Source organism: Moschus berezovskii, chromosome 8 (assembly GCF_049115385.1).
Source record: "Moschus berezovskii isolate FMDL1 chromosome 8, NW_MosBer_1.0, whole genome shotgun sequence".
In the NCBI taxonomy this organism is placed as follows: Eukaryota; Metazoa; Chordata; class Mammalia; order Artiodactyla; family Moschidae; genus Moschus; species Moschus berezovskii.
In genome coordinates, this window is record NC_142467.1 from 23,792,946 (window position 1) to 23,810,803 (window position 17,858).

The window sequence follows — 17,858 nt, forward strand, 5'->3', positions numbered from 1 at the left end:
TACATCTCGAGAAACTCTAAGTGAATGCAGAAAGCTGCACCCAGCTGAAATGAGATGCCTAGGAATATGCAAAATACAACCCAAAAGCCTAATGGCCTCCCCAGGTTCACTGAGTGTTATAAGCCATAACCATTCAGCCACATCTGGCGTCCTAATTTGTCTGATTTCAGATAGTCCTCCTTTTACCACTTCCCACTATTTACAACCCTTCTGATGGCCTCATCCACAAGAAAACTTCAGGCCTTTTTCAAGGTAAAGTGCCTTATTTATTGTACTACTTGATGTGAAAGTAATTGCTGTTTTTGCATTGTTGAACTCTGCCATCTGATTTTGGAACACATTCTTAAATAAATGTGGTTATGTTATACATCATTTTAATGCATATTTCCCGCTTTATGCTTTTTTGCTAATGACTTATTACTTGCTGTTTAGTTTTTACACTGTGGAAATGATGTTAAGACAAAAAGCAAATTTGAGCGATTTTTTTTATCCGAGTTCAAATGCATCGTAAAGCAGCAGAGACAACTCGCAACATAAACAACACATTTGGCCCAGAAACATGAACATATAGTGCAGTGGTGGTTCAAGAGGTTTTGCAGAGTAGGCCTTGAAGATGAAGTGCATAGTGGCTGGCCATCATAAATTGACAACGACCAACTGAGAGCAATCATCAAAGCTGATCCTCTCACAACTACACGAGAAGTTGCTTAAGAACTCGTGTCAATCTTTCTACGGTATTCAGCATTTAAAGCAAATTGGGAAAGGTGAAAAATCTCCATTAAGTGGGTGCCTCATAAGCTGACCAAAACTCAAAAAATATCATTTTGAAGTGTCATCTTCTCTTCTGCACGACAATTAATCATTTCTCTATCAGACTGTGATGTTCAACGAAAAGTGGATTTTATACAGACAGTCAACTCAGTGGCTGGAGTGAGAAGAAGTTCCAAAACACTTCCCAAGTCAAACTTGCACCAAAATGAGGTCATGGTCAGTGTTTGGTTGTCTGCTGCTGGTCTGACCCACTACAGCTTTCTGTATCCTGGCAAAAACATTACTTCTGAGAAGTATGTTCAGCAATTTGATGAGCTGCACCAAAAACTGCAATGCCTACAGCTGGCTTTGGTCAACAGAAAGGGCCCAATTCTTCTCCACGAGAATGCCCAACTGCATGTTTTAGAACCAACACTTCAACAGTTGAACAAACTGGGCTATGAAGTTTTGCCTCATCCGCCATATTCACCTGACCTCTCGCCAAATGACTACCACTTCTTCAAGCATCTCTGACAACTTTTTGCAGGGAAAACACTTCCACAACCAGTAGGATGTAGAAAATGCTTTCCAAGAGTTTGCTGAAATCCCAAGTATGGTTTTAATGCTACAGGAATAAACAAACTTATTTCTCAGTGGCAAAAATGTGTTGACTATAATGGTTCCTACTTTGATTAATAAAGATGTATTTGAGCCTAGCTATGTTCATTGGAAGGACTGATGCTAAAGCTGAAACTCCGATACTTGGGCCACCTCATGCGAAGAGTTGACTCACTGGAAAAGAGTCTGATGCTAGGAGGAATTGGGGGTGGGAGGAGACAGGGACGACAGAGAATGAGATGGCTGGATGGCATCACCGACTCGATGGACATGAGTTTGAGTGAACTCCGGGAGTTGGTGACGGACAGGGAGGCCTGGCGTGCTGTGATTCATGGGGTCGCAGAGAGTCGGACACGACTGAGCGACTGAACTGAAACTGAACTGACTGAATGGCATAAAAATACCTAAGAATAAATATAAATGAAGCTTTGTAAAACCTTTTTAGATAAAACTACAAAATATTATTGAGAGAAACTAAGAAGACGTGAGTAAATGAAATGTTCAGGATTGTAGATTGAAATACTCAATAAGGAAAGGTATCACTCTTTTGATATACAGAGACTTTGCTGATACCTTTAATGCATAGAAACACATGAGGTGAAAGGGAATACTTTATGACACTGAACTATAGGAAGGCATGTATCTTAACTGCTATATCCCCACAACCCCCTATAATAAAAGAATTAGGATGTCAGCAAGAATATAAAGATAAAAGTACCTTTATAATGATCTTCCCCAAAGAAGTCAAGCTTCAATATTATCATCTAGTCCAGTGGACCCAATTTTAGTTTTTAGTTTCTTGTTTGAGCAGCTCTTATTACTAGCAAGAATTAATATTTTATTACTTTTTCTTAGAGATTCATGGATCCGGCTGATCATTTTATATCTAAGATATGTTATAGAATTTTCATGAATCCTATTTTTTCCTACATCTTGAAACACTCTGCTATTTTATCATCCTAGGAACCATTTCATCATGACTCAACAATTACATTCAAGTATGCTGAAGAGAATGGCAAACCACGGCACACAGACCAAATCTAGCCCACTGTCTGTTTTTGGATGTAGAGTTTTACTGGAACACAGCCATGGTCATTCTTTTACATACTGTGTGTTGTTGCTTCACTACAAAGGCAAAGTTTAAGTAACTGAGACAGAGACTGAATGGCCCACAAAATATAAAATATTTATTATCTGGTCCTTTACAGAAAAGTCTGCCAAACTTTGGCCTAGAGGGTGATGCAAAAGTGAAATAAATCAACTCTATTGCATCACCTTTGGCACTTTTTACTGTGTTGCCATCTATTGCAGCATCTTTCAAAAAATATAAAAAGCCATCTTTGTTATCTGTTTATTAGTTTTCACTGAGTGCAGATAAAAATTCAGAATTCTTAATTTTCTGCCCATATTAGCAAAAAGAAAAAAGTGAAAAAGATGTTTGACAATTATAAAAGGAATCAGATGATGAACACAAAGCAACATCAATACTCTGTGATCTACTGTGATGATAAAATTGATTTTGATAAGCAAAGTCTCAGACTATAATTCTTGATTTGGTAATATCCTTGATGAATTTTCTCAAACTCAAGAATGTGCTGAGTAAATGTTGTATTTCTAGGGAAATAAAGGAAATATGGTGCACTCATCTAGTTAGTGATTCAATAGGAAGGAAATCATGCAATAATTTGTGACAAGAAATCTAGATAAACCTGCTTCCTAACAGAAAATGAGGATTCTTAAAACTTTTATGATTTGCATCAAGATTTACTCGATATGGCTTATAAATGGACAAAGGTATTTTGTATTTAAAGGTTACTGGAAGGAAACATATAATGTAGAAATTTAAAAATTCACCATATTGATCATTCTAACTGATGTTTATAAACCTAAACATAAAAATATATTACACTTAGAGTAAAGAAGACTGTACTATCCAACAAAATTATGAAACAAAGTTTTCCAAAGTATCACAGCTGATGTTGCAAGAACAAAAAAGAATCAAACTAGAAGACAGCTGAAATATATTTAAAATCTAGAATCAGTACTGCATTTTGACAGTAAAAATGTGAAAAGAACCAGAGGAATTATAAGCAAGAACTATTATAAAAGCTGTTTCTGAAATTAGGGTTTACAAGATGGATATGATTCAGGTCCATACGTGACAGTAGATAACAGTTAGCTGCCTTCTATTTCAAGAACAAGCCTTTATAACCAAGGAAATACAGAACAGAAATTGGGGTTTGCTACATTTGAATTCTTACTAAATTTCTAATAAAGTTTTTTTTTTGTACTAAACCTTCATTCTTACTCCTACAAATTATTCAGAAAATGACCAAGAAAATAAAAAATTTTAAAAGATACACTGCACCCAGATGATAAAGAGTGATGACTATGTCCCTAGTTGTATAGATTTGTACTTATCAGTCTTTATCACAGTAGTGATACTTACTCTTCAGTACAGAATGCGGCATATTTGTAGTCTACCTGGTGGCTCAGTCAGTCAAGACTACACGCAATGCAGGAGACCCAGGTTCGATCCCTGGGTCAGGTAGATCCCCTGAAGAAGGAAATGGCAACCCACTCCAGTATTTTTGCCTAGAGAAACCTAGCAGGCTACAGTCCTTGGGGTCACAAAGAGTCGGACACGACTGAGCGACTTTCACTCACTCATTTAAGACATTACAACACTGACATTTGGATTTAAATACTTGATTTCAGGATTATATAAATCTTTCCTATTTAACATAAAGGCTGGTCAACTGATCTACAACACCTACATTAGAAGACACTACAGGTTGGGCTGGAAGAAGCACAAGCTGGAATCAAGATTGCTGGGAGAAATATCAATAACCTCAGATATGCAGATGACACCACCCTTTTGGCAGAAAGTGAAGAGGAACTCAAAAGACTCTTGATGAAAGTGAAAGAGGACAGTGAAAAGTTTGGCTGGAAGCTCAACATTCAGAAAACAAAGATAATGGCATCTGGTCCCATCACTTCATGGCAAATAGATGGGGAAACAGTGGAAACAGTGTCAGACTATATTTGGGGGCTCCAAAATCACTGCGGATGCTGATTGCAGCGATGAAATTAAGACGTTTACTCCTTGGAAGGAAAGTTATGACCAACCTAGAGAGCATATTAAAAAGCAGAGACATTACTTTGCCAACAAAGGTCCGTCTAGTCAAGGCTATGGCTTTTCCAGTGGTCATGTATGGATGTGAGTGTTGGACTGTGAAGAAAGCTGGTTGCTGAAGAATTGATGCTTTTGAACTGTGGTGCTGGAGAAGACTCTTGAGAGTCCCTTGGACTGCAAGGAGATCCAACCAGTTCATTCTAAAGGAGATCAATCCTGGGTGTTCATTGGAAGGACTGATGCTAAAGCTGAAACTCCAATACTTTGGCCACCTCATGCTAAGTGTTGACTCACTGGAAAAGACTCTGATGCCAGGAGGGATTGGGGGTGGGAGGAGATGGGGACGACAGAGAATGAGATGGCTGGATGGCATCACCGACTCGATGGACATGAGTTTGAGTGAACTCCGGGAGTTGGTGATGGACAGGGAGGCCTGGCGTGTTGTGATTCATGGGGTCGCAAAGAGTCGGACACGACTAAGCGACTGAACTGAACTGAACAAGCAGGGACACAACTTCACATTTCAAGTTTTGGTAAGTTACTAGGTAACAGGAGGGAAGGCTTCTCAGCCTACTCTTTCTACAAAGTTCTGGAGAAGGAAGTCTTATACATTCCTCCCAAAGGGAAGCAGATTATCTGATTGGTGAGAGTCTAACCACTGAATCAAGTTTTTGCACAGAGGTTAGGTGTTCAGGCTCCTACTTCAGTTGTAAACCCTGCCTTTCTCAGGTAATGGCTAAGAAAACTCATTTGATAAATGAATTCAATCAAAGTTCTTTGAGTGCCAGTGTTGTAGTTCTTGAGATACATCAGTGAATAAATCAAAGATCCTTACCCTCAAGGAACTTACATTCCAAAGATGTAAAGAGATAATAAACATAATGAATAAGCAAATTGTATGTTAACAGGTGGTAAGTGCTCTACAGGGTAGGGCAAGTAGCAGCAATAAATAATATGTACGAGTAGGTCTCAATTATAAAGCTAATATTTAAGCAAAATTTGAAAGAAGTAAAAAAATGAGGCGAATGGATATTTGAGGGAAAGTCATTTTGGACAGACTGAACAGCTGTAGCAAAAATCCTAATACAGCAAAGATCCTGACATATTTTTTTAAATAGCAGAGAAGCCAGTGTGAGTGGAGATGAGTGAAAGAGAAGGATGGTAAGAAGAGTTCAGAGTCCCACAGGACACTGCACTAGGGTCCTGCATGCTACTGCAGGGACTCTGGTTTTTACTCTGGATGAAATGGACCACCTCTTAGTATTAAACAGAGGCGTGAAATGGTCTGACTCACATTTCAAATGGATCCCTCTCACTGTGGTACAGTTTTAAAGGGGAGTTGGGGCCAGAAGGCAGAAACAAAGAGATGACATTCTCTAATAGTTAGAATCCTGCTGGGAAAGATAGCTAAGTGTTGCATTTCTCAAACTTCTATTGGAACATACTTTTACTCCAGGCCCAAAATATTTCTGGTGATGGTTAAATTCTGTATATATTTTGAAGGCAGAGACGGCAGTTTGGATACTGAGTGTAAGAGACAAAAAGAAGAGTCAAGGATGACTTGATGCCTTAAGTAATTTACTTACCTTTTCTGGTCCCAGTTTTCCTATCTGTAAAATGGGCATAATTACAGAATCAACCTCATCAAATTGTTTAAAAAGTTAAATAAATTAATACATGTAAGACATGATGTCTAAAATAGTGTTCAAAAGGCTCCTCCTTTCTTCTAGTATCTGTCTCAAGAAGTGTTAGTTCCACCACATAAAAGACCACTGTGCTTTCTCTTTCAGCATCTTACCCTGAGTAGGGGCATGCAGGGTAACCTTAGGGGGAATGAGCTGATTCTGTTAGCTAATCACTTTTACAATAATAAAAGGACATTACTAGCCTTTGGGTTCTCTTAACAGTTAAGTCCTTCTGGGAAGGACAGGTAAGTGTTATGATTCTCAAATTTTTCTGTAAACTACTTTTACTACAGGCCCAAAATAATTGACTTCAAATAGCATTTAATGGTTTCTATGAAGTAATCAAATTGCTCTGTAATCAGCATCAGTTATTTCTAAGTACTGAAAGCGTTATGGGCACTTTTGCAAATGATAATACTTGGAGGTTTGCTCAGTTATGAAACAGTAACACAAGAATAAGGCACAATGTATATCTGAAGTTAAGTTTAAGTTTTAAAACTATCTTATAATTTTAGTATAAAAGTTTACTAAATGTCAAATGCTACTTATTTTTCTAACTATAAAAAATTTAGTTAGAAAATTCTAATAAGACAAATTTAGGACGGGAAAAATGCGTGCATGACTTGTGAGCAAATAAAATTTATTACTCAAACAGCCAATTTGAATTAGAATGAACATAGCAACAGAAGTGAGTGGCAGGATCTATCATTTGTAGGTAAAGGCACCTCTGATCCAATAAAAAGATCCTAAGCAGTGGTTTCTAGAAAGCACATACCATACTACATAGAAAAACGTTAGGCAAAGTCTGCCAGAACTGCCAACAAAAGGGGTGGGTGGGTGTGTGGGTGTGTGTGTGGGTGTCACTTAGTCATATCTGATTCTTTGCAATCCCATGGACTGTAGCCTCTATCCATGGGATTCTCCAGGCAAGGATACTGGAGTGGGTTGCCATGCCCTCCTCCAGGGATCTTTCCAACCCAGGGATCAAACCTGGTTCTCCTACATTGCAGGTAGATTCTTTATCATCTGAGCCACCAGAGAAGCCCCAACAAAAGTGGTACGTAATTGCTAACTACAGATATTCAAGGAAGTGAAATTGAGATGTAAACTTGAAAGGCAAAGAGGAAGAAACTGACGTGGAGATGGCAACAAAGCACTGGACATGCAACACGAAACTGCCCTCATGAACTGTCCATCTACCAGGAAAGCATGAGGAAATGAAGCAAGATTATATTAAAATGTGACAAGATGATTCTTAAATTTATATTAAGCATCAGAATAATGTTTCTCTCTTAATCGGCAATTAATAGTCGGCTATAACCATCAGAAACTAATTTGTTAGGAGGAAATAATGAGACTCTCAAGACACTACAAATCACCGTGGAAGTTCAGCGGGCACCCAAATCCCTCACAATCCTTCTTTACATCCCAGGAAATTCACTACCCCCATTTTCCACATAGGAAAATTCTTAATCACTCTTCTTTTGAAGTACATTTTACTTACCCTGCTACAACCCTTTACCCACCACACTTTAGCGTCTGTATCTTACCCATACTTCCTAATCAATCACCTAGGCATTAAGCAACTAGCATTCAGCAGGAGCTCTTGTTCAAGGCCAGTCCTTCTGATGTTCTGGATTTCAGTCACTCTTGCCTTTTCTAGGACCTTGTACATGGGGTATTGCCACTACCCCATCCCTCACCCACCACTCACTTTCCTCAAGTACACACGTGCTCAAAACTCTCTCACCATAAAACTACGGGCAAATAAAGAACTTACAAGTTTAAACCCCTTTTTGTCCTACATCATCTTTGAGCTACTGCTTTATATTTTCTTTACTTCCCAAGCTCACCTAGATAAACCTGGCTGTGATTTATCCTTGCTGTCTCCACTTTTGCCTCCAACAAACACTCCTTGACCCAGTGCAACTTGGCTTCTGTCCCCACCACTCCTTCTACTCCCAAAAAGCCACCAAGGACTTCCTAATTATCTAGAACCAACATAAAAACTAAGAGATTCTCTTAAAAATATTCACTTTCTGAAAGAATCTGAATAATCAGCAGTTTTAAATTTTATCTGATATCAAATGCATGGATGTGTGCGTAACCGTATCACCAAAAAAAGCATTTTAAATTAAAAAGTTGATTACTGCAAAAAGAAAAACAACACTGACCTGCATGGGTACAGGTTCCTTAAGATAATACCCTTCAACAATTTGTTCTTTTCGATAGTGATCTATGACGTCCCCAATGCTGTTAAAATAAAAATTACTAACACTGACATAATTTGTCTCATAAAAATTGCAAATCTTAAAAATACACACAAACCTTGTTAGCAAGGATTATCTGTTTGCAAGTTTTTTCCCAAAGTATATAGCCAAAATATATTAATAGAATATATGATCATTATAGTCACAATACTTTAGAAAATCAAGAATGTTCCTAATATTGATTTACAGGTCAGAAATACTTGACTCAGAGATTTCAATGTTCCACACACATACTTCAAGTATCATCATATGTGAGGAAAGGATTAAAAGTCTACATTTTTTTTCTTTTTTTTTTTTTAAGACAAAAATATGAGATATTGAGCAAGAAATGACAGACAAATCACATTTATTTAGCAAGTAGTGAGTTCAGGGTAAACTTAATAATTTTTAGCATCCAAATGATAAATTATCATTGATAATTTATCAAAAGTTATCATTTACATATTTTGCTTTTATAACAAGATGGAGTCATAAGACAAATAACAGGTGAAAGCAGAAACAAAAAAAGGGAGGGAGGGAGGGAGGGAGGGTGGGAGGAAGGAAGACCAGGAGCTAATCTTATACGTATGACTACAGCTACAGCAATACGTGGGATTATTGATGATTTTGATAAAAATACTATAAAATATTAATATTTGTAAAATATTACAAGTAAAAAACTGAAAGTAAAATGACATTATATAATGTATTTTAACACAGACTTAACATGACTTTTTCTAAGTATAAAAATGTTTATCTATAATCCGTTTGCCATTTTACTGTCCTAAATATGTAAAAACTAGAATTTTAAACTTTCTTTTAATACACTAAAGGATATGTTAGTGACAGCTAGGCAACATTTCTCAAAATATCTTGTTAATGTATCACTTGATTTTTTCATATTTTTCCTGCTGATCCAGTAACTGTTTTATACACACATAGGTGTATATTTATATATAACTGGATATATATTCATCACTTTTTTTCATAGTTCTTCCTACTGGAAGAATAGTTGAAATATAAATATCTTTTATCTTTGGAGATACACATGTATATATATATACACACACATATATATTTATCCCTGATGATAAAATATCTTTGCTACACTACAAAATTATTTCAAATATAAAGTATAATGTTAAAAAGTAAAACAGAAGACTTGAAAAGATTAATAAAAAAAAGTACAAATGAATATGAACTAAATACCGGAGACAGCATTTAACATGATAGGGTGAGGGGAATGAGACAAGCAAAGAATTTTAAAGGTGAAAAGTAGGAACCAACAATTACAAATAAATACCAGCTTGGGAACAACCTAATATTGTTGGGTAACATTAGTAAGTCTTATGTCATTCTTTAACTTTTTTTCCTATTAAAATGTCTCACTGACAGAAGACTAATTCATTTTCTTTAGATCAGATGTTCTGTTGTCCTACAAATAATGTATGAACTTACTAACAAATTTGCTGCAAATAACCTGTGCATTAATAATCAAAAAATTATATACATTATTTTGGAAGAAATAAATTATTAATTTATATTCATGTTTAACAATGTCTAAAAAATCCTTGGACATGACTAAATTACATTAAATGTCTTATAATTTCATATATTACAGAGTCAGAAACTTTTATATAATTTTGATTCTGATAAACTATTATTTATGATATTTCAACTCTTCTCACCAAAAGATAACTATAAACTTCTCCCAACTTACCTGTTATAATATCGGCCTCCCATCATAAACTGATTGTTTGGTGTTGGACATATTTTAAATCGCTGAATATTTTCACTGGTACGAAAATAAAGTGAATAGTCCCCAGGAGTATTATCTGATGGCCTCACAAGAAAACTGCAGACTTGACCAACTGTAAAAATTAATCTGTTAGTTTTATTCCCTAATTATCAAATTAAAAAAGAAAAAGAGTTAAGTAGTATAATTACAAATTACATTCAAAAGCATATACAAATTTTCACCAGGTACTTATTTTATAATAAAAAATCTTAAGGCAATTATTTTTTGTATTTTCTGGTTTATGAGTCACAACCACCCATGATGTTACTTGTCTTTATTACATAAAAATACAGGGCAGAAGTTTGCAGCAATGACATCTGGTTAATAATATATATATCTGTCATAACTTGGAAAGAATAGTCAGTACCCCCTACCTGTGGTTACAGTATTCTTTCCAAGTTATGACAGATATATATATTAAATAAAACCAATAATTTAAGAAAATTAAGTTTAGTTCTTTTTAAATTTACATGCCTAAAACAACGAGTGCCTCAGTATTCAGTGCAAATTCAAAAAATATAAACTATATTCAAAATTCAGTAAATTCATTAAAATAAATATTTTGGTGCCACTTTGAAAGCAGATAGGATGTCATTTTAGTTTAGCATTTCATCTATTACTACCATATGGCATTACCAAGTTCTTTATTTCTAACCTAATCCTCACAATATAATTACATAGTTAATAAAACTGCCTCAAATGTTTCAGAAGAACAAAGTATTAATTAAATGTAATGCCTCATGGCTTGAATAGTAACTCAGATAACAATTTTAAATAATCAGTGGTTTATTCACTATATACAGAAACTACTGAACTCTGGTCTTTTTTTTTTTTTTTTAAAGAACTAAGACTTATAAATTACAGATTATTACTTAAACTTGTCTGAAGTCCTTCTAATGTATGGCTTACTGAAGACATATTTGGTAATTGAATTTAGTCTTAAGTTTTAGTTAGGATGAATGATGGAATACTTTTTCTTTTAAATAATAAGTCCACAATACATTCAATTTTTATTTTGTCTATCTCTGTAACAAGAGTTTTATGAAATATTAAAACCACTATATTTTCAATAAGGCCCAAGTGTATAATTCTACAAGTGTATAAAGATAAATTTTCAGTGTATAATTCTACAAGTGTATAAAGATAAATTCAAGAACATTTGCTGCACCTAAACAACAAGAAATGAAAACATAATATTGCTCTATAGGAGACTGATAATAAGTTATGGTATTTATACAATGGAAAGTTTATGGTCATTAAAAAGAATGAAATTTTAAATATGCAGATATGGAATAATCTCCCAAATATATATTAAAATGAAAAAAGTGTGTTGCATGCTCCTGTGAGAATGTGTGAGGAGGTACGTATAAAGGTGTACGTCGCAGTAAGAAAGGCAGGCACACACAGACAGAAAACTTCTAGAAATACAGGAAAAAACTCATCTGGTACTGCTTCTAAGGAAGACTGTAGGGGCCTGGTCCAGAAAGAAAACACACTGTGCACTGAATTTTATACTGCATCTATGTTTTCAACTAAAAAACACCAAAAATACCAATTTATCTGTGCTGGGCAAGAAATTACAGTATGCATAAAAATCAAAAGAATGCTAAAGGCAAAACACATGATAAGTGTTTTATTCTTTTAAAATAGCATTAAAAAAGTAAAGTGAATATACAAGTACCTGTCATTAGTAAATTATAAGCTTCTTGTTTGGAAATTTTCCCATGGAACCATCTTAAAAAGAGAATAAAATATGTAAATCAAAAAAGTCTTCTTTGCTGTTAACTAAATCAAAACTAAAAAACACAATACAGTTAAGTTTAATTCAAGCTGACATAATGAAATAAATGTAATGCAACTGATCAAATGACCTCATTCCTTTGACATTTATTACTACACTTTGTAAACATCTGTAAGTTCAACAAAATATACAGTGGGCTGTCCAGTATGAACTACAATTTCCATATTAATTACCAATACAAAAAATAGGATTTATTTTAATTCTGATAATGACAAATTATTATCATAGCTAGTATTCTTTTTTTTTCTTTTTATTAGGAGTGGGGAGTGGTACAGGTAGAGCCCACGAAAATTGCCAAAAAAAGATTAGTCAATTAATTTTCTCCTACTTCTCTCAAAGTGAATTTCCCTGAAATTTCTCCCTTTTCAGTCAACGTGGTGAACTGCTCCTTTACAGAAAGCCAGAAAATAAGATCGAGTGATGAGAAAGAGTAGATATCTGTTTGAGCTAATGGCCTATCATATCAGATTGCCAGAATATTTTATATTCTGATACTTAAGACTTTAGAAAATGTTATAGACGGCACTACAGCCAAAATCTACTGCATATAATAACTGAAATATTTAAATAATTTATCTCAAAATAAAATGATACAGCTGGATTTAAAAAATTAATTACCAGTAATTAAATTACTGAAAATCTCTGATGTACCTAAAGGACTATTATCTATCTTGCCAATTAACATATGTATGTTAATACCAAGCTGACAATATATTCTCAGGGTCTAGTATAGTATTTTACTTTCCAACCTGTTCTTTTCAGTCATGATTAAAAATAATACTATAAAATTAAGACATATAATTGCCCTAAAATCCAATGTTACAAGTTTAGAGGCTGTTCACCACTGTTTTAAATTATCCACATACATTATTATTGGTCAGAGTATAAAATAAAACTGGATTTTTATCTTTTCACATGAATAAAATGTTAAACATTTAAATTCTCTTTTTAATTTTATTCTAACAATTAACTCACTAATTCAGATTCCCTGAGGCTCCCAATGCTAATTATGAATAATGTAAAACAAGAATACAATATCTGGAATAGTCCAGGTTGCCCTAAAAGGCAGTAAAGTTCCATACTGCATTCAAGTATGGCCAAAATGACCATTTATTACAATGCCAGAACAAGATTTCTGTATTCCAGGGGAGAGCTGATTAGATGACCTTGAAGGCCTATCCTATACTTCTATAGCTAGAATAAAAGAGAAACGGGGAATATAAAGGCGGGGGTGGGGTGGGGTGTTGGGCAATAAATGGCGTTTATACAGCAAATCAGCAATACCGCTTTCTGAAAGGATTAGATCAGAGTTTCCTCACTCAGGGATTTACTACCTATATGTAAAATGAATCTATTTCAAGCACATGGTTTGTACCAATAATAGAAAAATGGGTCTGTGACCTTAGGGAAGACCTCATTTTAGTAAGAAAAAGGAACATAAATATTATATAACTATAAAAAGAATGTAGAAAATATAATAAAGCACTGTGATAGGTACATGCTGAGGGCATTTTGGAATAACAGAGCAGCAATTCTGTAGGGTGTATAAGGGAGAAGATAACAGAAGACTTGCTGGCAAGAGTGATAAATGACTTAAGAATAGGCATTAACCAAGACAACAGAGGGGGATTCTGGCCTAGGAAGTAGCTTGCGCAAAGGAGAAAAAAGTGATACACATTCCAAGATCTACAAGCTGGAGAGGAGGATATAAAACTAAAAATGACAAGAGATGGGACTTGTAAGGAAACAAGGGCTGGATCAGGAGAACTTTTCAGGCTCTGCTAAGGTAGAAAATCAGACAAGAATTTTAAGTGAAAAGTAATACAGTCAGATGCACGTTTCAGGTGTTCTAGCAATGGCAAGCCACTCCAGTACTCTTGCCTAGAAAATCCCATGGATGGAGGAGCCTGGTGGGCTGCAGTCCGTGGGGTCGCTAAGAGTCGGACACGACTGAGCGACTTCACTTTCACTTTCACACATTGGAGAAGGAAATGGCAACCCACTCCAGTGTTCTTGCCTGGAGAATCCCAGGGATGGGGGAGCCTGGTGGGCTTCCGTCTATGGGGTCACACAGAGTCGGACACGACTGAAGTGACTTAGCAGCAGCAGCAGCAGCTGTTACAAGAAAGGATTTGAGGAAACTGAAGTGTCAAGCAAAACCAACTGGGAGGTGATCATTACATCAAAGGAATACAGCTAGTTATACCTTCTGTTTAGTCTCAAAGAGCACTCCGGGATGTTAATGAGGATGCTCTACTGCCAGTCAACACCTTAAGAAGTTACATGTAGCTGACAAATACAGAAAATAAACCAACAATGCAAATTTATCTTATGCTAAATACCAAATGAGTAGAAAATTATGAAGTTCAGAAAATGGAAAAAATCACAATGATATTAAATTATATAAAAAAAAAGATTTCCCAATGCCAGTGGGAGTTACAGTTTACACTTAAAAAACTGGACATAGCTTTAGATATTTACTGGTATTTGACCTTTTTCCTCTTTTTAAAAAGAATCCATGGCATTATTTTAATAGAGATAATTGACGTTTCTCGCTTCTCTTGGAAATCAGGAGGCTTTCGTTAACACTAGACTCCTAAACTTTGACACATCAATTAGTGCATGCACCTCACTGCAGGCAAACATTTGCTAGTTTTGACTTCCTGTGTGTGTTGCTCAATCGCTTCAGTCGTGTCTGACTCTTCGCAACCCTATGGACTATAGCCCACTGGGCTCCTCTGTCCATGGGATTCTCCAGGCAAGAATACTGGAGTGGGTTGCTGTTTCCTCCACCAGGGGATCTTCCCGACCCAGGGAATAAACCCACATCTTCTGCATTGCAGGCAGATTCTTTATCCACTGAGTCACCTGGGAAGCCATTGACTTCCTAGCCTTCCCTAATACAAAGAATGAATGTTAGTTTACATTTATCACATTTGCAGTATATAAAAATCAGAGTAGGGAAATACTATAATAGAAATTACAGTAGGGAAATAGTTCCATGTACCTTAATTTCTATCAAAAGGGAAAATAAGAAAGATTAAGATTTCTGTAATTTGAGAAAAATGGGAATACATACACCTGACTCAGTTCATTTGCTTTCATTATCTGTATGCATCCTCCAACAATAATTAGAATTTGTAACTCCTCACATAGGTAGTGAGAAGACCTCAAACTAGTACAATCAACAAAGTACAATCTCACTGATGGAGCCTACCTTAGCAGCTGCACAGAACAATAAGGAAAATGAACTCAGAAAATATCTCATGCTTCACTTAAAGAAGAGTGTACACTAAATTAGATAACTGAAAGCACAGTATTTGGCTTAATGTTTTCATGTTCTAATGGTTAGAACAGAATAAACAAACACTTGAGAAGCAAGTCTTCAATGCCACCCATAATTGCCGACAGGAAGGTAAAGAAAAAGTATTCCACTGAAAACATTAGAAGATTAACAGTCAGTTAAAATAATATGAGTAAAACAGAAATGGGATTAAGAGGTAAGATCTTTAAAAGAAAACATATATACAAATAAATAGCAAATGGAATGAGAAGGACACTTAAAAAGATCTTCAAGGACACTAATAAATTAGAGCACCGCTGAAACCCCATGAGGAATGATGACCTGTAAGAGCAACTAATACGGGAAGAATGAGGCAAGCAGTAAGTATACCTGGCCTTTGAATTAGCCCTTATAAGATACTTAAAATCTGCCTTAAAGAAATTATAAAAACAAAGTCCTTGAAGAATCTTATTAATACGGTAAAGAATCGTAATTCAGGGGAAAGTTCTCTGACTAAAAAAAAACAAAACAAAAACTGAACTATAAAGTACATGAAAGTGTAGGTATAAGCCACCTTCACTATCACTAGGTCCTTAAAACAGAAATCAATTCTTGAGTCAAATAAAAATAAATTTTTAAATCAGCTCAAAAACTATCTCTTTTCTTCTAAAACATTTTTAGATCAAAATTTTCCAAAGTAATTGTACAGTATATTTTTTCCTTTTAATAATTAACACAAACTTACATTTTGCCTTCATGTGGATCTTCTTCCCGGCCCTAAAGGGGAAGACATTAAGACAGTATTTTATGTAACTATTAATATATTTTTGATAAAATTAATAAAATTGTATCTTCAAATATATCTACACCCTGACCTTCAATATTTATTTATGTATATACAGGAAAAGGTGTTTCTGTTTATGGAAAGTCTTTTCAAAACTTTTCCCCTGAGTCCTTTTCTCTCTCTCTGTGATTATTCTAATCCAGGCACTTTTCCTTCCTTTTCTTAAACTATTAACAGTAGCCCAACTAGTATAACTACCTCTGTGCCCCACACCACTCCAAAATGGATTCATCAGTTTCAACTTCAACTCCGCCCTGCATTAAGAAACACCAAACAAAACAAAAATAAACAAATTTTAAAAACAAGACCTTTAACACTTCTCTACTCCCTACCACCAGAATCCTTTATCATATGACTCAAGTCGATGTTTCCTATCTCATTTCTCTTTAGGTATATACCGTAACCATGGTAGAGGCACATAAACTGCCTCTTTGCTAATCTACATTCTCCCACCACTGTAGTTTATTCTTTATTACTTAGAATGCCCTTTCCACTCACTACTTTCCTAGCTATTAGTTAAAAACTAAACTGTGTAAGCAGGATCTCTCAAACACAGTGCCTACTCTATAACACTGCATCCCTAAAACATAAATATGAACTTTTACTCTGGAAAGACATCTTTTGTCAGCTCTTGAACTTTACCTTATTCTATTAGATACTGCTATAATATAGTGGGTGATATTAATTTCATTATCGTGGCTATAAGCATCTTAAGACCTTAGTCATTCTCTGTTAACACCAACTACCACCAAACCACTAGCACAAAGCTGGGCATATAATTTTCACTGAATATCTGTTGAATTGTAGTCCTAATACCCAGCCAGTATACTGTGGCATCAAGTTTCCATTGAATAATAAAGGTAAGAATAGAAAAATGGACTAAGTATATGTAGATTTAATACTTCCTCACTCAAATATCTAACTAAAGTAAAATCAAACACTTGCTAAATGCCTTCTATACTACAAAACACTAAAAAAAAAAAAAATGACATAAAAACAAAATGCGTTATTTTCTTACCCAGAGGGAGTTAATCTCTATATGAGATTTTTACAGAATAAATTTATTGTACAATGTAACGGGATACAAAGTTAACAAGGTGCTATGGAAACACACGAGGAAACAATTTAGTCTCAGAAAGCATAAAATCTCTCTGAAAGAAAAGGTAACATCTGAGCTGAACTGAGAGACAATCAGATTTCACAAATCAGTCCAGCAGGGTAGGACTGTCAAGGAAGACAGAAAAGAACAGGCATAGAGACAGCCATTCATTCAGCAAATACTGACTGCCTGCCTCTACTGCAAGGCATTATTCTGGGCAATGGCAGCATATCACTGAATCAGAGACAAAATTCTAAGAGAGCTTACATTCTAGAATTAAGACATAACAGAACAAATGTGTTTGGAGAATGGTAATTAAAATTAGAATGTCATAGTGGAAAATCTCTCAAATCTAACCACCAACCGCATGTCTCAAATCTAGATAATTACCAAATGGCTCTGTAACCTTCAAGGATTAACTATGTCCCACATTCTAAATACTGGAGAAAAACTGTAATTTTAATTTGGGATTATTCCACTACTAATTTAAAGTATGACCATATTCATTTTTAACAGCCACATCACATCATTAACTCATATTGGGCTGTTAACTTGTTCTTTTTTTCTTTCCTTTTATGTTAGGTCATGTCTCCTT

The 17,858-nt window shown here is 35.1% G+C and overlaps 2 protein-coding genes across 8 annotated transcripts in view; one reads left to right on the forward strand and one right to left on the reverse strand.

Moving 5' to 3' along the window:
• Positions 1-8,831, forward strand: part of CCNH (cyclin H) — a 62,600-nt gene extending 53,769 nt beyond the window's left edge. For 3 of the 5 annotated variants that reach the window (XM_088838489.1, XM_088838485.1, XM_088838490.1), the window contains exon 9: positions 171-7,005. In XM_088838489.1, coding sequence (XP_088694615.1) covers positions 171-287 — 117 coding nt within the window. In that variant the 3' untranslated portion in view covers positions 288-7,005. Of the gene's footprint in view, positions 1-170; positions 7,006-7,199 lie in introns of those variants that run through there. The other 2 variants (XM_088838486.1, XM_088838487.1) reach the window with 2 other exon arrangements.
• Positions 1-17,858, reverse strand: part of RASA1 (RAS p21 protein activator 1) — a 117,014-nt gene that overhangs the window by 29,829 nt on the left and 69,327 nt on the right. For all 3 annotated transcript variants that reach the window (XM_088838482.1, XM_088838483.1, XM_088838481.1), the window contains exons 6-9: positions 16,066-16,097; positions 11,918-11,970; positions 10,159-10,309; positions 8,364-8,442 (exon numbers count right to left, since the gene is read on the reverse strand). In XM_088838482.1, the coding sequence (XP_088694608.1) occupies positions 8,364-8,442; positions 10,159-10,309; positions 11,918-11,970; positions 16,066-16,097 (315 nt within the window). The remainder of the gene's footprint in view (positions 1-8,363; positions 8,443-10,158; positions 10,310-11,917; positions 11,971-16,065; positions 16,098-17,858) is intronic.